Genomic DNA, 27539 nt, shown 5'->3' with positions numbered 1-27539 from the left:
GTGCTGGGGCTTTGGTGGGGACACAGGAACACAGCCTGAAGTCAGAGCAGAGCTGCTGGTAGAGTCTCAGCCCCACAAAGGGGTGTGAGACTGCTCTGGATAATCTTCTGTCTGGAGGTGAGGTTTGCAGGGGAGTTTGGAGTCATATTGCATTAGCTGCTATCCCTTGGAACTTGCAGAAATCCCCAAAAGTGGCTTTCATGTCCCAAGGTGCTTCCTCACTTTGTCAGAACTCTGTTATTCTCCCCAGCTCTCCAAGTGTTTCTGCTGGACTGGAAGGAAAGAGTTCAGTATTTTTACTTCTGGAACTTTGTTAGAAACAAACTATATCAGATTGTGAGTGGAGGATGAAAAGGGATAACAATTGAAATCCTGAGGCTCAGTGAAGTTGCCTCTGCTGCTGGCATTGCAGCTCTTCATCACAGTGCTCTGCATGCAGCTCCAAAACCCTGAGGAGCCCCCTGGCCTGCTGCAGCTCATCTCTGCATTGTGACTGCTCCTTTTTTTCAGATACAAACCAGTTCTGTCACCCATTGTTACTTTATTCGAGCCTCCCTGTGCCTCAGCTACTCAGCAGTGCTTAGGGAAATATTTTCCATGGTCTGCATTTTCCATGGTTTCTTTAATCTTGAGCACTGTGATAGTTTACTCCCCCCCTCCCTGTATGGATGCTACTATGTTAGCTAAAAAAAAAAACAGCTGGCCTCAAATTTTCACTTGTGCAGGTTCCACATTGTTTTGGTCAGTTTTGTTGACCCATGTCTGCTTTTGTATTTATTACATGCAGGAATAATGACCTAAGGTTTAAACTCATCTGCTGTGATTAGATCTTGAACAAGGGTTTCAGCAGAATGCTTTGGAAGTTAAGCTTTTACTTGTTTGTCTAGTGTAACAGCTGGCTCATTGTTTTTGAGTAAGTGTTACAAGGTACACTGAAAAATGAGTGGGAAGATGTGAAATGTATTCTTAATGCTGGCCATAATATATTAAATAGATTTCATAAATGTTTCTGGTCTTTTTTTTTTTTTTTTTTTTTTTTTTTTTTTTGTGAGTAGTTGGAACTAAGGGTGTTGACAAAGCTGATCCAAAATACCCTAAATAACCAAAATCCAGTTCATGAATGGGCACTTGCAGGTCCAAGGAAAAGATCTGTCTGCTTAGAGCAAAAATGACCAAGCAGAAAGAAAGCACAAAATGCTTTATAAGGTTAATAACCAGTGTGAGTGATCAACACTTCACAGAATGACTTGTATGTGCACATTTGTTTTAGTTTATTTTTATTGAGGAGGGGTGGATGTGGGTTTGTTTTAGTTGTTTTGGTCTGGATTAGTTTTCAGTTTGGCTCTGCAAAAGGAAAGCTTTGTTCTACCAGTGCAGCCCAAAGAAATAAAAATATGAAGACAGATTGTTCCCATATCCAAACCCTGCACCTGTTCTGAGCAGGGTAATTGCTAACAAGCTGCTCTCTTTTTAAAATGCCAGTTATCCACAGAGCTGACAGAATCCTGCATTCTTCTGGAAGTGGCATTTTACAGTGACTGAAAAGAAGTGCCAATGTTTTCATGAATAAAGATATTGACCGGGGAAGGCAATTGTGTGACCATAATCATTGAGACAAGAACTGTAGCAACAGGATCTTATGACACAGTGGATTGTAAAGGGATTGTAGAGGGATGAAAATGATAGGTACTTATGCAAATGGATTAGAACTATCCTGTGCCACTTTGTGGATCTGTCTTTTAATCTCTCCTGCTATCTAGGCCATGGCATTAGTCAAAAACAGCTGGAAAGGAATGGACACAATCACTTAATCACAAAATCAGAAGGCTTGCTGGGGTAATTTCCCTTCAAATAGCACAGTGCAAACCCAGGGCAGGTAGTACTTAATATCAGTTGCAAGCCCAGCTCTATAAAGAGCTCTGGAAAGACTGCAATCTTTCCATTATAAGTGTATTGAGTCTGTCTTTTAAGACACCTGAAATGTGACATGAAATTATTTGTCTTTTTTCCATTTGTCAGCTTTTCTTTATGTTTGGGGAATGCAAATGGCAAGAGTTTAATGAAGTGATATTGTTGTGATTACATCTAAGCTGCAGAGTGAGACTCATTCTCATTCCTACTGCAAAGCAAATTATGTTTGCTTTTCCTACTCTAATGCACTTTGCCCCTGAAATTCTTACCAAAATGAGGGAGGACTTTGATTCTCCTTTGTGCTTTTCTCAGTAGGCTTTGTCCTGGTGACAGAACAGCATAAAAAAAGTAAAAGAAAAAGAGACAAAAGAAAGCAGGTGATTTATTCAAGGCATCAGAAGATGCCATGCTGGAAGAAGCTGTTACAGCCCCAAACTGCTACAGCCCAAAACTCCTCTAAGATCTTTCACCTCAGCAAAACACCAGGCAGGCACCAGACACTGTTGGAGCTCAGTGCTGGTGGGTTTCCTGTTCCAAATAACCACAGTCCAGGGGTAAACACCAATGTGCATCTGCAGACCTGGGATGTTGGGCAGGTCAGCCTGGTAAAGTTCACTCTGGACTGCAGAATTTATGGCAGAATTTCTGCTTTCAGTTTGAACTGAACACAAACAAAATAGTTAAAACTGCTTGAATTATCATTCTTAACATTTATAGAAAAAATTATATTTTCTGCATTTGGCTCACGCCACCATTTATCAGCTGGGCTGATGCAGCATGGGCAGGAGCTCTAGGAGAAAAAGCAGTTTGGTTAAATGCCAGCTCTCTTAGCTTGTGTCTGAAAGTTTGGGTGTCACTTCTTCTCCCAAAGGGGATGCTGCATTTTAACTACCCAATGTCTTCTGGAAAGGTCTGTCAGAGACACTCAGTATTCCAGCTTCAGCCAGTGCCCTTCCACTTGCCTGCTTCCACCAGGCATTCTCCTGGTGCTTCTGGCATCATCTCCACGGTGGAAATTGTACTGTGGTTTACACAAAGAGTTTTCCAAGAAATCCAGAAAATGCTGTTAGAGTAATTCAGAAACTTGACTTACTAATGCAGCATATTATACCAATATTTTCTGACCTTTTGTTCTCTTACAACAACCTCAGTTGTACACACTTGCTGGAAAAATTATGTCTTAAAGTCTTTTTATCCTCATTGATTAACAATAAAACTCTGTGAGTTGGTAAGCTTTAGGAAGGAAGCTGATCTTTAAGATCCCTTCCAACCTAAACCATTTATGATTCTGTGCCATAGATTGTGATATTCAAGGATGTGTCTTGCTGCTGCTTAAGAGATTTTCATGCCTGTAGTGAATGAGTTCATCATCAGCCTGTAAACCTTGCTTGAAGATGGACTATATAGATTTAGGAAACAGCCTAGAAAAGGAGAGAGAAAGATGCTTCAGTTTATTTGAATTATATTTGCTTTGCATATTTTCTGGGTATATATTTTTTTCAACATTTCCCCCTGAAATTTGTGTTGAAGCAGCAAGTGGGTTGCATGCATTGAGATCCCTGGTGGTGAGTGCTTGTTAACTCTTGGTAAATCTTTAGCATTTGGCAGCAGTAGCCATTGGAATCTCTAACATTGGTGTACAGAGGGTTTGTGCATTCAGTGTTTCATTTTTCTCTTTGTAGCTGTGTTTTATTAAGGCATTACTCAATCACAAATTACATTCAGAAATATGCATTACTTGAGGATTGTTTTTGGCAACAACACAATTAAATGGTTTGTGAAAAAGCTACTATGAATAATGAGAAAACTTGCAGTTGTATTATTCTTTGTGCAGCCATTTTCTGATTCATTAGAGTCAGACTGTAAAATCCATAATAGCATTATAGGTAGTGTTATATATAAACCACCAGATTCAAGAGTTGATATTTTTTCAAACCACATTAATAAAAAAGCTTATTTAGGAGATTAAATCCTTAAATCTCCATCTGTGCCTGTATTGTTGTTATGTCCCAGTTAGCAGATAGTTATGGGGAAACTACATGGTGTCAAAAGCTTCCCATTGTATGGCTCTCTGTGATGTTTCCTCTTGAATGCCTCTATCTTCTTGTCACACTCAGAAATCACAGTCTCTGCCTTGCCAGTGATACACAATCCAAAGATCTGTTTAGCTGCTTTTTGCTTATGGCCATTTTGAAAAGCAGCACAGGGCTAAAAATATTTTATTGTTGAAGAACTGCAGCTTACACTGTTTTAAAACTTTGCAGGTTACAGTCCAAGAGTTGCATTGGTTAGCACCAAAAAAGCTAATTGGAGATGCCCTTGATAGTGACTGTACTATGAATTCACTTTATTATAGTATTTTTTCTGATATTTCATCCAATATTGTTTGTGTATGGTAATTTCATAGATGTCTTACAAGAATGTTGTCTCACAAGAATGTTGTCACTCAATATTAAAACATCATCATGACCTTTAATAATTTCTAATACAATAATTGAATACAACTTGTAATTTTTATCCAGGTATTAAAATCTAATATCCTAATTTGAGATAAGTCCTTCTTTTTATGCCAGTCTCCAAGTTTTCAGCCAACTGGAAATTCTCTTCTTTCTCTCTCTGAGTATCAATAAGCTTTGTATGGTCAGTACTAGATTCAGCTCTTTGATATTCTCCTTGCACAAATTTGCAGAAGTATTTAAAATTAAGCTTTATTTTTAGAAACTGAACAATATTCATGTCTGCAGAGAAGAACCTTGTGAATAATGAGGGCTTGGTACATTTTTAGAAGCTTTGGTACATTCATCAAGTTGTCCAACTTCTATCATTTGAAGTCAGTTCTTTGGAACAGGGTTTCATGATGCTCTGAGGGAAGCTACAGTTGTGTCACCACCACTTGGTTCTGTGAGCTGCTAGTTCTTGTCATAAATGGGACTCTGTCAGGTGTCATTTAAATAAGGCTAATACTGTGATTTTTTGAATAAGACTGTGCTATTAACACTCTAAAATAATTCTTACTTATGGGAAAACAGTAGCTTTCATCTGAGTTCACATGCAGGATGCAGGATGGAACCACACAATGCTCATAACCTGGGGATGACCAAAGGGGTGATGGAGCAGTCATGCAGCCCTTGAAGAGCTGTGTCTAAGGCTGCCCAGGCTGTGATAATTAGTATTTCACAAGGTAGGAAAGAAAATGAGGGAAGCAGGCAGGCTTGGAAGTGCTTGGGAAGCAGGGGCAGTGGGGTGGAGAAACAAGACTGATGCCAGGAGTAGGAGACAGAATGGCTGCTCTGCCACTCTGCTAAGGCTAAACATCTCAAAAATGAACAGTCTCAGGCTGGGCAGGGTGATGGGTCCAGTGGGCAGATGTGCTGGGGAAGTGGGGATGTTCCTTGCTGGGAGCTGTGATGTGCTGAGGACTGCTGTGAGAATTCCCTGTGGGGTTGCTTAGAGATTGTGTTGGGCAATCCCCCTTTTATTTCGTGGAAAAGAGGACCAGGGAGAGAAGCTGTGTTTTGTGGGTATAAATGAACCAGCAAGGGGTTAAAAAAAACAACATTAAAAAGTTAAAGACCCTCTTGCTGCTGTGGGTGATGTGTGATGCTGAAGTGGTGCATGTGAGCCAAGAAGGCACAAGAGCATTACCACATTCTTTTAAGACTTACTTACCCATTTCACACTCATTATAACCCAGAAATGCAAAATGAAATAATATATATGTGAAAAACTGTTAACATGCTTTTGGAAGCTAGTAAAACATAGCAGGAGGTTTTTGGGTTTTTTTGCAGTCTTACCATAGCATTTAATTTTGAGATACTAAAAGCACGTGTAATTGTGGCAGAGAAAACATTTCTCTGCCAAATCTAGGTAGAAAAAAAAATTGTTTTGTGTGAGGGAAAGTTGTGGTTGTAAGAAACACTTGTACTGGTTTTGTCATTGTGTTGTTAGATGTTTATGTGCTGTCTGGTCTCAAACTGTACCACGAACATGGACAATGCATTGCTATTATTGAAAAAATGTGAAAGGTGCCTGGCAGGAGTTAAATGTGTAACCACAGAGGATGTAAGCTTAAGTGCTCTGGTACTTACAGAAGCATTCATTTAGCATTTGTTATAAGCTACTGTTGTTTTTTTAATAACTAATAGGGGAGCAGTTTACAGTTGATCTACTGCATAAAGAAAAAGAGCTTGTAGCTTCAGATGGAATACTTGCAGCCTCAGGCAGTTTTGCTAATGTTTTCTATTACAAATAAGTTTAATAGTGTGCATTAAAAAGGATGTGTATTTAAACCTTTATGGTCCATACCATGTTAGGTGAAATTACAGTAAATTGCTACATTTCATTTCTGTAATTATCTTATAAACTGCTAGTTGATATTGTCCTGAAGTTTATGTTCAGGACATTTTAACACCAGTTGTATTTTGGAAAGCTTGCATAAGATCATTTGATTGCCTCTTAGGGGTATATAATTACATATATATATATATATATATATATATATATATATATAAAAGAAAGATCTCTATTAAAAAACCATGAGAGTTGCACACCTTTGGATGAGTGTGGAGAAGGGAGGCATCACAATCACCTCCTGTGCTGTGATTGTGAGCGTGCACAGAGCAATTCTCCTATCACTAATAGTTCTGGAAATGCATGTTTATGACACGTGGTCTTTTCCTTTTATTTCATTTTTTTCCATTCCTGTAGGAACTTGGAAGTAACAGCCCTCCGCAGAGGAACTGGAAGGGAATTGCAATTGCGCTGCTGGTGATTCTAGTTGTTTGTTCACTCATCACCATGTCAGTCATTCTTTTAACCCCAGGTAACCTATTCTTTATTTTATCTTACTAAAGGTGTATGATTCATAATGCAGTCATCAAAAGCAATGAATGTGAAAGTGCCTTTAAGCATTTTTGACTTGTGGCTATTGTAAATTTGTTGTCTGTAGGGACTTGGGAGCTGCTGGAGGCCTTGCAGAGCAGAAATGTTTGGGGTTGGCAATAGGTCCTTAGGATGTGCCAGCCTTGAGGGGGCTACAGAAATCCCTGTGAGCCTCAGCAGATGTGAGCTGACTTCAAAAGTTTGTTGTAGGTTTTTGGTGTAATTTCAGATTCACAGATGAGCTAAGAGAAACTTCTGTGCCAAGGAAAACTGATTCTGAGAATGCAGCTTGAACATGGATCTTCCATATGTGCATGCACAAGCTTCTTCCCTTTTCTTTCTTTCAGAACCAAAAAGGGGAAAGTAATGGTTCAGTCACAGAAATTTAAAAAAAAAAAAGGGAAAGGGCAAGAAGTAGACAAAAAGAGCAAACACTGCACACATTTCAAAGAAAAAAAATATTGAATCCTTTTGCCAGTTTTGAAGTTAGAGTGTAAAGATTTGCATGGCATGCCTAGATAAATAATATTGGTCTGCACCATATTGTCATTCAAGGGCTCAGTTTAAACCAGAAAGTGACTGAAGCTCTTTTCAGTTAAATGCTGGTTCCAGGCTGTTTGGCCACCTGATGAAATGAAATCCCAGAGGGAAGCTGGCTGAGTCTGTGCATGAGCAAGTACAGCAGCAGAGTGCTGCTGCTTTAGAGGAAGGTGGTGAGGCTGAATGGAAAAGGATCAAAAAGCTTTGCTTGTCAGAGGGGATGAGGCAGCTGGAAAGAGTGTGCAGGAACACTGTGGATGGGCTAATCCCTCTGTTTTATATAAATATCTACTCCTTATGCATGGTGCTTTCCAAAATGACTGTTTGCTTATTTCCACTTAGATCATGTTGAGAAAAATAAAAGCAAAGTTGTGCTGCTGGAGTCTCAGTGAATAGGAGCCTTCTTCAGGGAATAATAAAAAAGAGATTTTGAGAGCACATGGTACACTTTAAGCTAGAAGACTGATTTTGTTTCAAAGAGAAGTAGCTTTTGTTTTGAAGACTTGTAAAATATCAAGTGTTTGCTGGAATCTACAATAATAACTTTCAGTTGTGGTTCTTATATCTATATAGAATTATTAATGATGTTAAAACATAAACTGAAGTCATTGAAGGCATTCATAGAAAAAGAATAAACAACCTAGAGGAATGTTAACTTTTTGAAAAAATATGTTAAAAAAGCTCAGTGAATTACAACATCTCTGAGGCTGTTTCAAAATCCAGAGATCTTGGTTGAAAACTTGTGTAAGCTGGGACCTACATTTCAGTTCAAGTCATCCGAGTGAAAACTAGTTCTGTCAGCTCAGATGCTCTAAGACATCCCATAGAGACTGTGAGGCTTGATATAAATAAAAACCCTTCTCCCAGAAGGATCTAGGTCTGGAAAACTGGGCTTGCTTGTGGGTTGGAAGTGCTTACCATGGAAAGCTTTGGGGATGCATTGTAGGATAGGTACTTGCCCTGTTTTGGCCCTAATCATTGCTCTTCCCCCTTCACTTTCATATTAATTTGTTTGATTATTATGAGTTATTAATATGGTTTGGGAAGCAGATATTTTGCTACTCTGTTGGTCTCCTGGCAGTACTAAGCACTACAGCTGAAGCTGCTTTGTCATGGATATGTGTTAAGATGACTTTGGGATGTCCAGTATTTGAGGGGAGGAAAAAAGGAGAGACCCCCTCACATCTGCCTATTGTGAAGTGCTCAGTTCCAAGTTGATGCTAATTTGTTATTTTAAATATTTGAAAATCCTTCTCATAAAATATAATAGGTCTGAATGAAGCCATTCAGTGCAAATGTCCTGTGTTACCTTGGGATGTTTCAGCACTCATTTCTAGTACTATTTTGAGCATCAGAGAGTTCTCTCCCTGTTTAGTTCTGCCTGTATGGATGGGTGCTTTTCAGATTTCATGTAAATTCCCCTAAACACTGTACATCATGCTGCTTCCTTTTGTGGAAATGATGATAATTTCAGATGATTATTGCTCAGAAGCCTGATTGTTTCAGTGGTATTTTTTGGAGGCAAAAGTGTACTTACTGATATGCCAAACACAACAGCAATGATCTCTTTTGCCTGCAATTATTTGCACATTGTTTTGTCCACAATATAAGAAACTCTTAGGTCTTTGTACACTAACAGTTGTCATTTAACTTCTCTCAAATTTTGTGCAACAGCTTTCCTGCTTTTAACAGAAGGATTGATGCTTTCATATGAGAAGGCATGTTTTTAAAAGGAAGTGCAGTTCATTTGCAAAAGGCTTCAAAGAGGCTTTAGCTTCCACTAAAGATAAAAACTATATTAAAACTAAAAGGAAATTCTTGATTTTCTTTTTGTGTTATCTTTTATTACATGAAATATAACTTGACTAATATAATACTAGCAGGATCTCAGTTGAAATAGGAGGTGTATTTTGACCTATTAATACCTTAGCTTTTTGTTCAAATCTGAAACCTCTGTGTTACAATTATGTTTGTGGTTTCAGTAAATTATAGTACCAACAATATTAGCAACATTTCTCATCTTGCTTTTCATCTATTACAATGCTCAGAATCTTTATAAATGCCTTAGTGCTCTCAACAAAGAGATGGAAAAGTGGAAGAATGAACCATCCAGTGATGTAAAATATTAGTGGCAGAGTCTGAGTGAACTCTGAGCCCAGTAACCACTTGTTGGGGCTCAGGAATCTCTGTGAGCCCCCATGGCCTAAGGAGTAAATTAAATAAACCCCATTGCTCCCAGAAAGTGGAAATTGTCACACTGCTCCATATCTGGGGAGGCTTGCAGGCAAACATCCCTGCTGGTTTTCCTCAAAATTGGAAAAGTGCAATGTTAAAGAAAATGCACAGGGATGCCAAAGAATGAAGCTGCCCTTGTTAAAGCAGGGGACTGGAGTGGAAAGACTCGAGAGTTTCAGAGCAGGAGCCTGTCTGTCCTCTGGGACAACTCTGTTATGAATCTAGTGATTCTTGTTTAATACTTGGAGAGGATAGCTGGAAAAGCATTTAAGAGAAAATAAAAGAAAATACCTTGGGAAATAAATATATCTTTATATTGGGAATTAGAGGCCAGTGCAGATATACAGGTGACTGTCCATGAGATGCCATCATTTGGCTTGTCTGTCAGTATAAATATAACACAGGCACCTTTCTTCTGCTGCTTTTATTCTATTTCCTGTTTTTGAGGTTTCATCTCACACCTGCATATACTGAAATAGTCATAGGTAGATTTTTAGATAACAGTGCCTTTAAATCATTCCTGTCTTTGAATCAGCTTGTTCTTGCTTTGCATCATGACAGTATGTTCCACATGGTAGGAATTATGTGAAGAGCTGTCTGATCAAGCACTGTTGATCTGTTTTTCAAAACTGCAAATGTTCAGTTGAAAGTACTAGCAGCTGAAAGCTTTTATATTAAAAATACCTAAGAACAGCTTAAGGGTTGTATGGATTTGACCTCCTCTGTACAGGTATTTTGCCACAACACCTAAAGCTGTTTTTTTCCTTTTGGGGCTGACAGTAGCTCCACTTTCATGTTAACTTCCAGTTTCTGAAGGTGTGGATGATTCAAATGGTTTTTCTAGGACTCCCTTACAGAGCTGTTGATGTTGGCATTCAAACCATGCCTGCTGATATGTGCACTTACTGTTGAGCAAAGTGGCTCCTGCCTCTAATCATAGGCTCAAGGAAAACCCACACATGATGGGAAAAAAGGGACCCCTTTCCAGAAAAATTGCTTGAGAGAACATTTAGGTCAGACAAACAGTCAAAAAATGCTTTTTGTGGAAAGGGCTGAGTAAAATCAAGCTCTGGGAAGAGAATCAGTTTGGATTATGTCCAGCAGATAAAATGTTCAGGGTTAGGACCAACCTCTCCATACCCTCTCTTGTGCTACTTTTAAAGGAAGAGAAAGCAAACCAGCTTTTTTTTTTTTTTTTTTTTTTTTTTTTTTGTGATGTGGATATTCAATTCAAGAAGGTTCAAGTTTCTGTTCAGTTCTGTATAGACTCCCTCTAACTAAAATTGTAAATTGGAAGGCAGGTTTTGATATCTGACTATTTTCTGGCAAGTTTCCTTCCTTTGTCATGATAACACAAAGTGAGCCATGCAAATTCCCAGTTACACCTGCAAGATTGCATACAGTTTACTAGTGGTGTTTTTCCATTTTTAGATGGCATTTAACATCAAGCCTTTATCCTAATTTCTAGTGCAAAATTAATTTTTTTTCCACAGAAAAGTCAGTAGGGAGCTTCAGTTAATGGCATACTACAGCACATAATTATTAGTTTTATTTGCTAAGTTAGAAGGCAAATTTTATGAGGTGTTTAGACTACATTTAATCTGCAAAAATAATATCCTATAAACTCATGAAAAGTAGCAAGGCCATTAATTTCAAGTTTTAGAGTCTTAGTTTAGTAAGCACAAACAGGTTTGTCACTTTGAATTAAAACATGCCACTATTTTAACTGTTTTTAATTGAATATACAGTTAAAATTAGTCATTTAGTCTTTAGCATTTGATTTTGTTTGTATCTTCTGTAATGAGTCATTTGCTATACATAAATATATATGTACATAATTTCAGACCAAAATACAGAAATTTGTGGTAAATAATGTGACAACATTGGAAATATCATTCCTTCAAGGAATAATTCAATAAAATTTACAATGGAAATTAAAAAGAGTATAGTAGGCTATTTTGTAATGTAATAAATACAAAGCAGTAAAAGGAAGTCTTTAAAATAAAACAAGCACATCCTAGGATCACAGATTAGTTTGGGTTGGAAGGGGCCTTAAAGACAATCTCATTCCAAACCCCCTGCCATGGGCAGGGACACTTCCCACTATCCCAGGTGGCTCCAAGCCCTGTCCTGGTCCAGAGCACTCCAGGGATGGTGCAGCCACAGCTTCTCTGGGCAATCTCTGCCAGAGCCTCACTGGGAAGAATTTCTTCCTAAAACCCAACCTAACCTGCACTCTATCAGTTTAAAGCAATTTCCCCTTTCCTGCCACTCCATGGCAGTCCAAAAATCCCTCTCCAGCCCCCCTAAAGACTCCAAGGTCTCACTGGAGCCTGCTCCAGCATGAACAGTCTCAGATCTGCCCCTGTCTCCACAGCAGAGATGCTGCAGCCCCTGAGCATCTCTGTGGCTTCCTCTGGACCTGTCCCAACAGGTCCATGTCCTTGTCCTTTGGAGAAGGGACACCAACAATTCATTCTGGAGATTCTGGGCTGGCTATGCCCTGGGGTGTTGCCCCCCCAAGAGGTGTTGGGGTGGTTGAAGTCACCCAGGAGGACCAGGGCTTGTGGATATGAGGACAATCCCCTTGGTGTTCCAGCTCAGGTGGCCCTGAGTGACTGTAATGTCACCTGTCCCTGTCCCCTCTTTAATCCTGACCCATCAGGTCAGCTGCTCCCCCATCCTCAGGTGCATTCCAGCTGGTCCCTGGCACAGAGGGCACCCCCTCCTGTTCTGCCCTGCCTCAGTGTGAGCATGGTGGGGTACAACTAATCTGTGCTTGTGCTCAGTAAAGATTAACCCATTACTGTTCTGAGGGTTCCCATGGTGTGTAATTCATGCTGTAGGTAAACGGGCATCTGAGATATTGACAGAGGGCAAAGGTAGAGTTACCAACACAGCACTGTTTCAGTTCAAACTCAGCATTAGAAAAACAAATTACTTCTAAAACATCTGGTAAAATTGCTTGAAGATGCCATTTTTTCTATTTACAAAAGCTAACCGTAATTTCAAACTTACTTTAAAATCCAATTTATATTGAGATTTCTTGCCACTGATATGATAGAAAACAGAGAGCAGAACTGGTGTTCCTTTCTTTTCTAATAGCCTCTCTGTACTCAGCTGATGTATTGTTTTAGTGATTTTTATTTAAGCAGTTGAAAAAAAAAAATCTGTCATAGGTAAGGCAGTCTTTGACAACATAACAGCTTGTGTGAGCTTGATTGCTAGTTGGCAAACTGGCAGGAAATAAAGGGTCACAATAAGTAGAAACAGACTCAGGTAAGGTTAGAAGGGAAACACTTTTGGAATTATAAACAGCATCAGCACCAGGGTGTGTTGAATCCAAGCAGGTGATGGAAAACAGCTTGTTGAGGGTAGACTGTCAACAAGGGTTTGGAGAAGGGGGATAATGGGCAGGTGAAGAGCCCAGTGTTTGATGCTGCTTGGTCAGGATCAGTGTTTTGAAGACACAGGAATGTATCTGTGGAGCTGAATAGAGCACACACAACAACATATGCTTACTTTGAAGATAAAAACACAGTGTGTAGCAGGAGCAAGAGCTAACAAGGTCCCATGATGTGTAAACAGAGGGATTAGGTATAAATCAAGAGAGATAATGTTGCTCTGCTCTAAAGCTCCAATAAGGCTGCAAGTGGTATATTTTGTCCCATGCTGGTCTGGCAGATAAAAAAAAAACAACCTAAATAGACTATTTTGATTCCTGGAAGGTAGGAAGAGGGCAAAAAGCTTATCTAGGGATTAGAGTGTTTGTCTTATGAGAGAGGATTTGGACAACTCTGCATGCTTGGCCTTACAAGACATGAAGAGCAAGAAGAGTTGATTACAGAGGGTGAATGTTTCCCTTGCCACCTGGGAGGGAGCAACATGAAAAATGCAGCAGGGCTGGGCTGTGAGCAGCTGGCATGGCCTTGTGTCCATTGCAAATTCATGGTGTGCACTGAAAGGGAGTTTCTCTTCAATACACCAAGGATGCACCTTATTAACACCAGCTGAAGTGACTGCAGCAGGCAGTGCTGACATTTAAAGGTAAAAATATCACATTGCTGTCAATTCCAGTGAGCTTTCAGCTGGCCCTCTAATTGAGAAATTTGGCTGAATAAAGACCAATGACAAAACTATTGATTGACTTTATTCTCTTGGAAGGGTCACGCTTTCATCCAAAATGTATTACAGGATATGACCTTTACAAAGCAGGTTTCTTTGTTAAAAATGTCCTGGTAACATCATGGGTTGACACAGATAACAAGATTGCTGCTTGACTGCTGTGATGACAGACACTCTTTTTGTATGTGTCTGTCATCCCAGCCCTGTTAATATCAGTAAAGACAAAAATCTGCCTAACACCAAGTTCCTCTTGTGGAGAAGGAAAGGGAAGCTCATAGAGAAGAGAAAGAGTGCAGTAATTTATGGTAACCTGCCCAATAATACAAAATTATTTTAAAAACCAGTCAAATGCCTGGTTGTGTGGGAAGTGCACAGGTGCATCTTTTTGCAAGGGCACAGCACAAAGAGCACAGCTTTTGGCAGCTGCTGTTCCAAACAGCCTGGAGCAGGTGAAGTGCAAGCTGCTGCTAGTGATTTTTGCTTGGAATCTTTGTGGGTTTGGCTTTTGACACTAAAACTTTTGCTTTGATAGAAATGGTTCAACATTTCCACTGTTAGTACAGCAGTTCACTATTGAATCCCCACTGCCTATTTATTTAGCTTACAGCACAAGAACACATATTTAGAGAGCTTTTTTTAGTTTTCTAAAGTGTGAAGATGATTTTAAATGCAGGAACATGGTTTGGTTTTATTTTGTTGTATTTTGTAAGGCAGTGTTGGCTAATTGCACTAATTCAGAAGCACAATAACCCTGGGTTCACGTTTGGGAAAAATACTGAAAAAAAAAAGGCATTAGCCAAGTTATCTTGTTCACTAGACAGCAAGCACAGCCTATAAGAAGTGCATGTAAATTTTTAAAATTTAATTTTAAATTGTTGAATATGTGAAGTTGGTTCCAAATTTACTTTTACTTTCTCTCAGTGTAAGGTACTCAATACAACCAACATCCTTTGACTGTCAGGGAGTTTTGGTATTGTTTGTAATTTCTTGTGTGTGGGCCTGTGGTAAGAAAGATCTTTGCTGCAAAAGTCCCAATAAAATAAAAAGGCAAACACTAAATCCTGTAGCTTGCCTGTCCAAAAAGGTGTTACTTCTTTCTGAAGCTTTACTAAACAAAAATTATACTTTTCCTTGCTGTGAAAAAAAAAAAAAAAAGCAAGCAAGATATTGTTACCAATTTCAACAGGACCTCTAGTTCTATAATTCCAGTGTTTTGCAAACAGCACTGAGTATATTGTTTTCAATAATTATCTCAAATGATCTTGTTGTGTTTATTTTAGATGAACTCGCAAATTCATCAGAAAACAGATTATCCTTGGAAGATCTCTTCAGAAAAGAGTTCATAGTTCATAATCCAGAAGCCAAATGGATTAATGGTAAGTTTATAAGTTCTCACTTAATTTAAAACTAGGTAAAAATTTTAGGTATTGAATTATATTATCCAGTCACTGAGAAAAAAAAAAAATCAGTTAAAATTTCAAACCCTCTTGAAATTGGCCAGTGTCCCAGTTTTCCTTGTTGCTCTGAATCACGTCTCTTTCATTAATTTTTGAAGTGGCTTTCTAATTTTAAAGCTCTGTCTAGTAGAAACCCACTAAAATTATCTGTTCATGCTCCTGACTCAGTTGGAAGCAGTGATGAGGAATTGTGTTTTAAGAACTGGATCTTGTTTGTGGATTCACAAGATCAACTCTATTAATATCTGAACTTTGGGATTTGAGAACTGGTTCTCTTCACATCACTTGAATATTTCAATATATTTGTACAGTCATAGTAATTTTCTGATAACTAAAAATTGTATTTAGTATTCTGATTTATTAAATGATTTGTGCATGACATGCAGATTCCTCCAACATTTTAATGTGAAAGAAAAAAACCTGGGCAAGGCAGAGCTGTTGAGGAGTGCTGTGTGCAAGGCAGGAGCCTGGCAGCCTGGTGGCTGTGTGTGTAAATTCAGAATGACTTTACATGGAAATAATGCTTCAATTTTGTCAGCTTTGGCAGTCAACTATAACTAGAGCTGCTTTACTTAGTAGCAAAGTGATTGAATTATTGCTTTATGATAAACTCTGAACAATGAAGTGGGTATAATAAGTGCATTTAAAAGCAAAACATAAAAAGGAGAAACGTATGGTCATTTTTTTTTTCAGGACCTGCTCTGGTGTTGTTTGTTTCCCATTAGTTTAGGGCTAAGGGATGCTCAGTTTAGTTTCCTACCACTCCCTTTCCCAGCTACTCCAGTGGCATCTCACCTCTGTGCTGAGCTGCCCTTAGTTTCTTCTTTAGACTGGTTCCTGTGTGCAAAAAAAAAAAAAAAAAAAAAAAAAAAATTGATACTGGGAACATTTCTATTGCCAAGAGGAGCAGTTTCTTGTGTTTGGCAGAAAACTCTTTTCCTGTAAGAATATTTGCTAATGAAATCATAAGCAGGTTTCAATCCAATATTGTTCTCTGCTGAATTCACAAAACAGCTGCCTCTGACCCCACCCTATCTGAAAACACTGTTCCTAATTGTCAAATAAAATTATCACAGACCCAGCAGTGTAAACTAAAGTGGTCACTGAAAGCAGGTAAGTACATAGTGGATAAAGATCATTATGCTGGTTCCATCTATTACTCTTGTTACTTAAAAAATCCATGAGATTATTCTCCTAAGAGCTGTAGTAGTTGTTCATAACATGTGCATAATATTCTATGCATAAAAATAGTACTAATTTCAAAACCCAGGATAATAAAACTAAAAGGCTGTGGATGGAGTTATATTAAATATCAGTGATGCTATAAAACATGTAGTTTATTGTATTTCTTAACTCTCTTCTACAGCCTGTAATAAGAGCAAAGCTTCTTTTATGAGTTTTCCAGATGTGGTAAAAAGAAATGTAGAATTTGATGCTAAACCCTTGATTGAATACAGGTTTCTCCTGTGATCTTCAAAGTCCATCTTAAAAAGCTCCTAAAATGAAATATAATTTTATTAACATCATGCAAAAATATAATTTGTCTTAGTATCATGCAAAAAAATTGCTGTAAACAATCCAGTCTAAAAGCTATGAGATTTTATAGGTATGAACTTTTCCATCTCTTGAAAGCAATATTAGAAATGCTATTTTTAGAGAAAGACCCTGTGTTTTATTAGCAGTACATTTGTAATAATATCCAGTTTTTCTGCAATTACTGTTTTCCGAGTCAGTATGAAAACTTCTAAGTTTGCAGTTAGGTGTTCTCTTGATTTTATGGGCCAAAGAAGCAACGAAGTCCAATAGGGGAAAAAAAAAAAAAAAAAGAGGAAAGAAAGGACATTTTGTTTATTAGAGTATATGTGTGTATGAGAAATAAAGAATAAGTGGGGATAATTAAGGATTTATGAATTTTTGAGTGTTTTTATAAACACAGGAAAAAAATGCATAGGTTTGGTCTTTTTTCACACTTTTTTTGAAAATAGCCAGTGTAGTTAATGATATCCAATATCTTGGGCAATAAAAAAACCCAAAGGAATAGTTTTGCAAAGCAGCATTTCTGCTTTCTGCTTCCATTTTTATTTTTTAAGACTTTATTTCCTGGCACTGTGGCATTGCAGTGATGGCATTATATGCATGGAAAATGAAATCTATAACTTCAGATTCATTACTGTGCAGCTGGAGGGGAGCATTTGGCACTTTCTTTGGATATTGGCAGGGTAAGTGAACTCTGTGCAGGATGATTTCAGCAGAAAATAAATAGCTACTTACTACCTCTTGCTCCTCTTGGAATAGGATAATTTGTATCCACCTGGAAGTTTTATCATCTTTACCTCCTGGGAAGGGGTAGGAATAGAGATTGGAGATATGGCTGGAGCATGTTTGGTAGCAAAACAAAAAGATTTAAGGATTTCAAGTGATGGATGAGTCACTGTGTCTGTGGGTAAGGATTGGTATTTAACCGCTGCCCTTTAATGAAACTTTTCTTTCTGATCTTTGAATTTCTCTGACATTGTGCATTATTTTTTCCTTGTTTGAAAGCTCCTTCACTACAAAATCCCATGTATCTATTTAGAGTGCTCTTTAATAAGAGAAGCCCTGAAATGCAGAAGTTTTTTTACAGTCCATTTCCTTTTCTGCTTGAAATGGAGTCCACAATTTTATGTGCTTGCCACCAAAGTTAATAATTATGCAAATTTCTAAAGTTTGAGATACGTTGATCTTTATCTGAGATAATCAGATGTTGCTGAAGAAAATAAAAGTAACACTATGAGCTAGTCTTAAAAGTGACAAAATATATTCCCATTTTTTAAAATATGTAAAGATGTACCTGTGCAGATACCCAGATTTCTTCCTCCCTTCCTTTTTATCTCTTTCTATTTTGGTTTATTTCAAAGGTAATTTAAATTTTTTTAAACCTGACTTGGATTTTTTTTCTTTCTTTGAAAGAATTTGCAAAGGAAAGGGTAAGAAAATAAGGAAGATAACTAGTAATTTTGTTGAAAATAACTTAATAGTGTACTAAGCTTTTGTTAGCTATAAATCTGATTACTTTGGCTGAAAAAGGACATGGTGAAAGTACACACAACCATTAACCAGTCCAATCCCTGTTGGCTGGAAAAGTGTTTAATTTCAGGAGGCATTCCAGTTGTCTGGCATAGTTTTGGAGACCTTAAATGAGATAACATCTTACTTTAGCATTATTGATCTTCAGGTTTTCTAATAGGGAATAAGAATTTAAAATGCTGCCAGTGAATAATGCAAGCAGTTGAACCTGATGGGTGAATTTTTTCAGGATGCCTTCCCAATTTCTCTTAAGTTAGAAATATATATGCTGCCCTGTGGGAAATATTGAGGACTCAGATTTGTCTTCTGTTACTGAAGTCTGTACTTACATCTCTTGTTTCAGGGACTAAAGCTGTTAATGACAATGAACAGTTGGTAATAACAATAATAACAATAAAATCCAGAAGATATGTGTTCATTCCTCTGTGAATATATGAGTTACTTGCACTTTTTTTTTTTGCTGATTCTGATGTGGCCATCTTTATTTTTATGGATTAAGGAGAAAAGAGAATAGGTGATGACACTCCTTTTGAAAATCAGAAAAACCATGGGGCTGGTTTAGGGAGGAAATTCCTCTGGTCTCTTCACAATTATTTTGAAAACACTTATTTTGTTTAGCACAGTCTCTCAAAAGAAAAATTAATATTTTAAAGAATTTTTACTTTACAGTTGACCAGTGGCTTCACTGTTGTGTTTTGTAGACTGTGTATTACAGTTAACATGGAAAGTTATTACCTGGCTGGAGAAGTATTACTTCAGCTTCTCATAACACGTTTGCTTTCCTTAAAGAGCAACTGAGAGAGTGTCTGCCCAGAATTTTATCTGTGGTTGTCCCTGGCACATTTCTCATGCTGTACACTGGGGAGTGAAATGTGCAGACAGTGGCTTTTGCTGGAGCTGGTTCTTCCCTTGGGTCTCTGTTGCCTCTTGTCTATCCTGAAAAATAAAATAAAAAGTGGGCTGGGAAACCAATCATGAAGGTGGTTGAAATTGCTTTAAAATTATTAATGATTAAAATGGAAGTGGTTTGGGAAGCACAGCACATGGATTCCACAGTAGCACATATGCCAGCTTTGAGCAGCAAAAATATGGTTTAAAACATTTGGCACTTCCTAAAGGAAGCTTCTCCTGTGTATGAGATAAACACACACTTGTTTTCACAGAGCTGAATGTGTTGTGATGTTTGTGGATGGGTAAGGGTCAAGTGCAAGAAATAATCCAGCACTGAGCAATAAGAGAAGAGATTCTGCTCCAGAAATTTGTTTCTGAGTTGAATTCAAGAAGCAAGGAAACACCTCATTTAGAATTACATGTCTAAAATATCTACATATTTGTTGGTATTACTCTTGCAATCTGTGATGGATATTAAGAGTGAAGTCCTGTATTATTTTTTTCCCTGTCCCCTAGATGAGATGAGAGTCTGGAGTGCAGCCTCTGTGTACAGGAGCATTTTTGGTGCAGCAGGGGCTGTGTGTGGTGCTCACATATTTGCTGTGATGTGATGCATCAACGCTCAGGGGCTTGGGCACAAGTGAAGAGGGGTGTGCTCAGTGTTGCTAGTGCCAGCTCTGCACAGAGCTTTCATTTTTTGTTGGAATCTCTCTGAGCTGGAAGCCAGGCCAGGGAGTTGTTTTGTTGCCTGTGGCTCTCTGTGAAGAGTTTATTTCTGAAAGGCAGAGAGGGAGTTGGACTTTGATTCTCTGTGATGCAAAGAGCAGCCTGTGGAAGAACAAGTGAAAAAATCCTAAGATAGCACTCCAGTCTTTGGAGGCTTTCAGCTAAAACTCTTCTGTCCTAAATCTCCAGCAAGTTGTGTGAAATACACACCTAGGTTTTGCCAAGTCTGAAGACAAAGAAAATTTGAGAAGATATATAGAGCATCTCGAGGCTGGCTGATGTTTCTCTCAGAAACTGCTAAAAAGGGGAATAAAAGGCTTGATTGTTACCTTTCCACTGTTTTATTAAAATTACTCCTTAAACAAAAGAATTTAAACAATGTTTTTGTGAAACAGATTGAATGATTCAATTCTCCCCCTGGGGAATTGACTGGAGGAGTTTGGGGCTGTGCTTGTGCTGATGCTAAAGATTCTGTCTGAGCCAGCTGTGGATGGTAATTGGTCATTCAGGGAAAGGTTGTGGAGGTACCTCCCCTGTGCCAAGTATAATGTACATTGTGGTGTCCTTTGATCCAGGAATTGTGGTTTCTCAAGCAATGGACAGTTTTGATTTAGATAGAATTTTTGTTTTATCATTAGTTTTCGTTTCTGTGGGTGGCTGGTTTGATGTTTTCTCCTCATTAAATTCTTTCTTCCACCCTTTGTACAACAGTAAGGTTTTCCCTGAATATTTTTCCCTCTTGGCTCTGGTCTAGTCTTTAATCAGTGTTACCTAGTGGCAGTTTTACCAGATGTCCCCTGCCCCCCCACACTGTCAGGACCTGCAGCACAGACTGAGCCCCTTTCTGCTCCCCTGTTACTGATGTCTCCAAGCTGCCACATTTCCTTAGAAGCAGTCTTGGGCAGTTTCTGCTCAGATCAAGGATGTTAATCCCTGTTGCTGCATCAATACTGGTGCCACTGTTAATGATTGTTAACAAGCATTAAACAGTGCTGTGTATTCAGGGCCATTAACTTGTGTCACCATTGTATCCTGCAAATGACTTCTCCCTTTCTCCACCAATATTCTCTGTACCCTAGGACAGAATTGTGTTAGTTGTGACCTCTGCAGTGTCCTGTGGCTGTTGTTTTTTCTCAAGCATCAACCATTATTGATTGTAATCTTTTTTTTCCTGACCATTTCTTTTCTGACATTCTGCTTTTAATTTTTACTAGATGTGTTGTCTTTCTTCCACGGAGTACTTGAAATATATTTTCCTTAAGAGTCCTTGCTTCTTGTAACAACTTACTTCTAGTTGTATTTATTGAGAGGTGCCCTGATTCCATGCTAGCTGAATTCTTTGAGCATGGGACAAAATCCAGAGATTGGGATGTAAGTCAGGAAAAAAAGAAATCAAATATTCCAACTAGTGGGAGGTCAAACTACCTTTTGCCACCAATAGTCAAAAACACAGCTAATCATTGCAATCCTTTTTAAAATTTATGTCCCTATTGATTTTTTACTTATTCCACAGCCCAAAGCATTAAGAATTTAACAAAGGCATCAATATACTTAGAAAACATTTACACAGGGAAAGTGTATCTGTTGCACAAGGTGTCTCTTGATAGAGATTAGCAGAATGATTTACATTTTCTAATCAGTATTTCTGGATAGTAACCTAATGTTGGAAGGTTAAGTACAGCAGTTCAGTGTGTGAACTCCTGGGACAGTGAACCAGACACTAAATAAATCTGAGTTCTCCCTGTTTGTTGAAGCAAAAGTCTGCTGAGTGTAGTGCAGGAGTAAGTTTAAATATCCCCACAGTTGCCATAGTGATGTTGGTGGAACAGGGAGGCCTTTTCTCAGTAACACATTTCTGGCTAGGACAGCAGTCCTTAATGTGATCAACAGGTCTAAACTGAATGTGCTACATCATTACTCCTAGGATGCAACCCCCTGGGGCGAATATTTTTTGTTGCAGGAGCAAAGCTGAGCAGTGAATAAAGCATTTTGGAATGGTAGCAGATGGTGGGTGCTGCACAGCAGATTTGTGAGCTCCCTCCAGACTTCCACATTGTTTTCTGTTACTCATAGAGACTTAGGGCTGTGTCTGTGTGCATCAGCAGCTCATGTACACATGGAGTCATGTTTTCACCCTGTGCCTCCTCGCTCAGTTTCCCCCCCTTGTCATCACTGGTGCTCAGCACAAAGTGTCCCCACTGCCCAGCTGCAGCTGCAGTCCTTTCCCAGGGATGGATTTTTGGTTACCTGTTAACTCCTCCTTTGGAAGCTGCTGTTTATACCTGCAGCTGGCTTCATGATCCTTTTTAAAGGCTCTTTTAGGTCTGCTCTAATTTTTTCAATTGGATTTTCTTCAGAGGAGTGCTGTGCAGGAGGGGGATGAACCTGGAGTCATTGGCTGATTCTGCCTTGTTTCCATTTGCCTAAACCAAATCCTTGAATTTTCATCATGTTTCTTTCTAGGCACTTCCTTAACAAACACTCAGTTGTGTTTTGTGGCAGATAATTAAGCTGTACAGTGTTTAAACTTGGTGTCTTTAAAAGCCAAAGTTTTGCATTTCTAATCCTTACATTTTGTTGTCCATTCATTTTTTTTTCTTGGATTAAGAGGCAGTTAAACCAATACTTTCTGTACCATTCTGTCTGGCTCAAATGTTTGCATCATGGATCTGTAAAAATTGTATTTTTAAACACTTTTGTATCTATGAAGATATATATGCACATAAGTTTATTTCACTTTTAGTCCTTTTTTACTTTGCTCTCTAACTGATCCTGTTGTGACAGATTTCAGAGACACTGACTCATATTGGCCATGCTAAGAGTCATTCAATTTGAACCCAGTTTTTGCCTGTTTTCCATGATACTTTCCTCCCCAGGGATAAAGCTCATCTTTAGTTCTGAGCAGGGTATTCATGGTTGAGATTTCCTTGATGAATGCAGCCCATCTTATTTAACCAGTGCCTCAGAGGGAAATGCAGAATGTGCTTACAGCACTTGCAGCCCACTTTAGGCATAGGACTGACTGAATTTCTTCTGCATGTGGAATATTGATTTTTGCATTCAGCCAAAGCTACTTGGAAGCCTAAAATATTTTACAGATCTATAAGGTGCACTTGGAAAGTAAAAATTAGAAATAACTTTAAAAATGTGGCCTTGAGAACCCAGGACTTTTGGGTTGTTATTTTCAGCAATAGCAATACATGAAGAAGGTAAGATAATCTGTTTGATTGCAGGACAGGCATTACATGAGAATTAGTTTACTAATTTCAAAAGTTATTTTTTGACCCCATCCTGGAGCAACCATCTCTAGGATAAAAAGGCAAAATTGTGTCTTCTCAGGCCTAGAGTGTGTCTGCCAGCTTGGCTGTGTTAATTCTGTAATGGTGATTCAGATAATTATGGATTTGTTACCAGGATCTCAGCTGAGACAGTTTATCTGTAAAGGGCACTAAGCTGTCAGATTCAGAGTGACAAGTATGGTTGGCTGAAGATACATTTGTTAGAAATGTTTTCTGATGCTTTCTTTTTCTTTTTAGTTTTTCATTTGCAAGTTTTGTATGAAGGAATATTTTCTGTATAAACTTTGTGAAGAAGGTTTAGACAGTTTGCTTCAGCTTTCTCACATTTTGGACAATGTGATTTTTAATTTTGAATGTTGAAATCTTATCTTTGACATAATAATTTCATTTTGACATTGTTACTTTAATATGTTTTATATTACTTGGCCACAGTCTTTTATTCAAAAATGATGTATTATTGAAGTGAACAGTTCAACATTTAAAAACAAGTATTTCAATATATTCTAAATTCTGAGGAATATTTTAACTAAAAAAGTAGTGATGTATAAGGTTCTAATTTATTCTAATTTGGAATAAGAATGATTGCACTGTCCAATATTTATTCCTCTCTATGGGCAATTTAGAGAAGGAGGCTCTAAGCCATATTACCAATTACCACTCCAAACCACATTATAAATTTCCCAAACTATGATGTCATGTTCCATTCATGGAAATCTGTTGTGGAGTTAATATCATAATCTGCAGCATTTCCATTGATTCTTGATGGATTCCAGATGTATAGAGATATGGAAATGGGCTCCTGTTCTGAGATACTTCAAAGATAGATGTTAATTCTTTGCTTTCTGGGCAACTGCACATCTAATGAAATTTATGTAAGCTATGAATTTTTATCTTTTTTCTATTTTCATACCCAGTGTTGTACCTTGTCCTCTAAGAGGCAAGGACTCACTGTTCCAGCAAGTTAGCTCTCTCTTTTTTTAGCAATTTAAAATGGTCATGTAACATGTTACATAAATATTCCTCTCTGCTTAAATACTCTGCTCTCTTTCCCAGCTATTTTCTGAGCTCTTATTTCAATAAATTGCTAGTTGAAAACAATTTGGCCTCAAACTTCTTGCTGAAGACTGTGATTAACTCATGCGTTACTGTAATGGAAATAAATGCAACAGTTCTGCTCTGTTATTCCAGAAAAAAGTTATAAAGTTAAATTTTATTTTTACTTACTTAGCTAAAGTCAGGGCAAAGAGCATTGAGAAAGAGCTAAAAGTGGAGATGATTAATTTTTTTTACTTCATGTACTGCCATTGCCACTATCACTGTTTGATGTGTTGCAAATTGGAAGTGGAGGCAGGCAATGTCTTTCAGGATTAAATGCTTTCTGTCTCACTGCCATCTTCAAAATAATATTTTATTAATTTTGACCAAACGTTTTTTGATTATGTGTCTGTCCTGAGCAATGCACAGCACCATGCTGCAGGCAGCCCAGCCCCTCTGCTGGAAAACATGACATTTCCTAATTCCCCACACTGCTAATGTGTTGGATGAAGGTTATTTTAGTTCTTAGTAAGAGCAGAGATTGACTTAATATCTGCTTTAGTCTCTGCTTCCTGGTGTTTAATAACCAGAAAAACCTTCAGAGCAAAACTTCTCAAGGAACTTTATTCAGTAACTCAAACTGAGTACATTGATATATCTGTGGCTACTCATTCTTTTAGTGAAATTGAGCACAGTGTCATATTTTTAAAATGTATTTCATTACTATAGTGGCTCAAAAAAGGAAATTTTTAGCTTAAATCTAATCAGAATATAGAGATATTAATTTTTAAGTAAAATTTTAAAAATGCTTGGGAGTTTTTGTTATTTCTAGTGAATGTGATTCCTCTGCTGAGTAACAGTTTGTGATGTTATATTTGTGGCATAAAGAAATACTTGTATAAGTCTTGATTTTTCAGGAAGATTTGGTTTTTCAGCACCCACTACTGACTATGATGCTTATATAAACTAATTTAAACATAAGAGTTTTCAAAGCAGCATTTTTTTCTTTTTCAGATGTGAAGGAATTTAGGGAGTTCCTTGCTTAGGAGTCAATATTTAGAGAAGTGTGAAGAGCTCAGGGGTCAGAGAGAGGATTTGGTTTTCTAGCAAATAGGAAATGGATATGGAGAAGCTGTTAACAGCCACTGGCTTTGACAGTGCAGGGAAACCAGTTTGATCTGGCAGGAAAAGATGGTTTGTTACATGCCTTTTTAGGGAATGTTTTTGTTATTTTTTGTTTTGTTCTTTCTTTTCTTTTATATATATATATATATTTTTTTTTTTTTTTTTTTTAACAGCATTGATGCTTGTGCTGGAATAAGAACTGGAATAAGAACTGGGCTCTGATCTTTCTGGAGGTTAATCTTAATGAACAAGCAGTGTCAGAAAAGAGAGACAGGCATCTGTAAGATCTGCTGTACTTTCCCTCAGAGCTTGTGTTGGCTTTTTTCTTCCCTGCTTCTCAAGGAGGGATAAAGCTTAATGCTTTGTCAGAGAATTTACTGAAAAAATGAATAAGAACATGGTTTGTTATTTTAAAATACCATCAGTTGACCATCTTTATTAATGCATGATTAGCTGTGTGTCCATGGAATCACAGAATAGTTGATAGAGACCTCTAAAAGTCCTTTAGGATTTAGGGACTCAACCCCCCTGCAGTATCTTCAATGATCCCCATCCAGCCCTGAGTGTTCCCAGGGATGGGTCAGCCTCTGCCTCTCAGGGCAGCCTGTTCTGGTAAAAAGAGTAAATAACTTCTTCCTTACTTCTAATCTATATTGTCCATCTTTTAGCTTCAAAACATTAGCCCTTGTCCACTTGCCATAGATTCTGCTAAAAAATCTGTTCCCAAATAGATAATCTAGATGCAGCAAAACAGTTTGCTGGTGGATGAAATCATACTGATTCTTTGGGAGGCTATTAAAGAAAGGACCATAGAGAGGAATTGCCTGATTTTATCAGAACAGCAGTGAAATGTACTTTCAATAATGGAATATCTTTAAGCATTTTGCCATGACAGCCTTTAATTATAAGGGTGATTATTTTTACTGCATTTTGTGATGTATTTTTTTTTTACATAATAGCAAACTAATTTGCTGCATTCAGTTCTTCCAGTGAAGGAGAAATATTTTCTAAGTGCTTAATCTGAATTTAAATTAATGCAAACCTTTGTACTCAGCTTGCATAGCATGCAAGTGATAACTTCAGAAAAATACAGCTTTGTGACCCACTGATTACTTTTGTAAAGATAGAAGTATATTCTCCCTTTGATGAGTGTGTCTGACTTCCATTAGTGCTAATGGGAGTTATGCATTTATGCTTTGAAGAGTCTACACTCCAATTAATTATAACACTTAAAGGGAATGTGAGATGTTGTTGAAAGTAGAGATTCTTTAGTGTTGAAATGGATTTTTTGCTGAATTTGTCCCCTGTTCTCTCTCACTCTGTGAATGCTTTGACATTGACTGACACATTGTCATGAAATCTTGTAAATATGAGCATTGTGTGCAGGTGAAATTACATTGTGACATATGGATAGTTAAAGTCACCTCACATGTAGCTCTTAGATATGTAGCCTACCTTCTGGCAATCTCTTTTTTCCCTGCTTACCTTAGGTGACAGCTGAATATCTGTTCCCTTGATTTATCAATTTCAGGGTTAGCCTCAGATCAAGTTTTACCTGACTGAAGTTGAGATAGACAAGAGAGCTGTGTTCCTTATGCCTTGCCTTAATCTTCTTGTTGTGAGCAGAAAACAACAAGCGTCAGAAAACAGATAAATTGTCCCTGGATCCTTCAATCTGATTGCAAACAGGAAACAACACTTGAGAGGAGTGTGAATGGTTTTGAGGAAAACAAGGATGAGCCCTTGCTGGAAGTCACTCAATTGAAGGTGATGCAGATGCAACAGGCACATCTGGGAACTAAAAGCAATTAAACAATTTACTCTTTAAAGAGACATGTAAGTGTAGAAGATCAGCACAAAGGGAAAGAAGATGAATCAGTTGGACTAAAGAGACCTAATTATTTCTTTTCCCTAAAAGTAGTTTATTAATATTAATTTCTGTTGCTTCTCCCTGATGTGCAACACTTGGAGGCATCTGACAAATCCACTGTAAGACAGAAATCTCCTAAGAACCACAGGAGTTATTTGGGGCTGGAGGAATACAGATTTCATTTAAACTCCAATTTGTGGATCTCAGAACTGAGCAAGATCAATAAGGATGTAATGATACTTTTCATATTTATTCTTGATCACAAACAATGTAAAATTTGCAGCTCAGCTTTGCCAGAAGTTTTTTTTTTTTTTTTCTCCTCTTGGCCTGAGTCACCCTGATGGTGGCAAATGCATCATGCATGACCTAGAGTATCTG

The 27539-nt window shown here is 37.9% G+C and overlaps 1 protein-coding gene across 6 annotated transcripts in view; it reads left to right on the top strand.

Moving 5' to 3' along the window:
• DPP10 (dipeptidyl peptidase like 10) overlaps positions 1-27539 on the top strand; it is a 445885-nt gene that overhangs the window by 252795 nt on the left and 165551 nt on the right. For all 6 annotated transcript variants that reach the window (XM_079310523.1, XM_079310525.1, XM_079310524.1 and 3 more), the window contains 2 exons: positions 6619-6733; positions 14973-15068. In XM_079310523.1, the coding sequence (XP_079166649.1) occupies positions 6619-6733; positions 14973-15068 (211 nt within the window). The remainder of the gene's footprint in view (positions 1-6618; positions 6734-14972; positions 15069-27539) is intronic.

Source organism: Erithacus rubecula (assembly GCF_903797595.1).
Source record: "Erithacus rubecula genome assembly, chromosome: 8".
NCBI classification, from domain to species: domain Eukaryota; kingdom Metazoa; phylum Chordata; class Aves; order Passeriformes; family Muscicapidae; genus Erithacus; species Erithacus rubecula.
The sequence above is the reverse complement of the archived record's forward strand: the minus strand, read 5'-3'. Positions and strand labels throughout refer to the sequence as shown.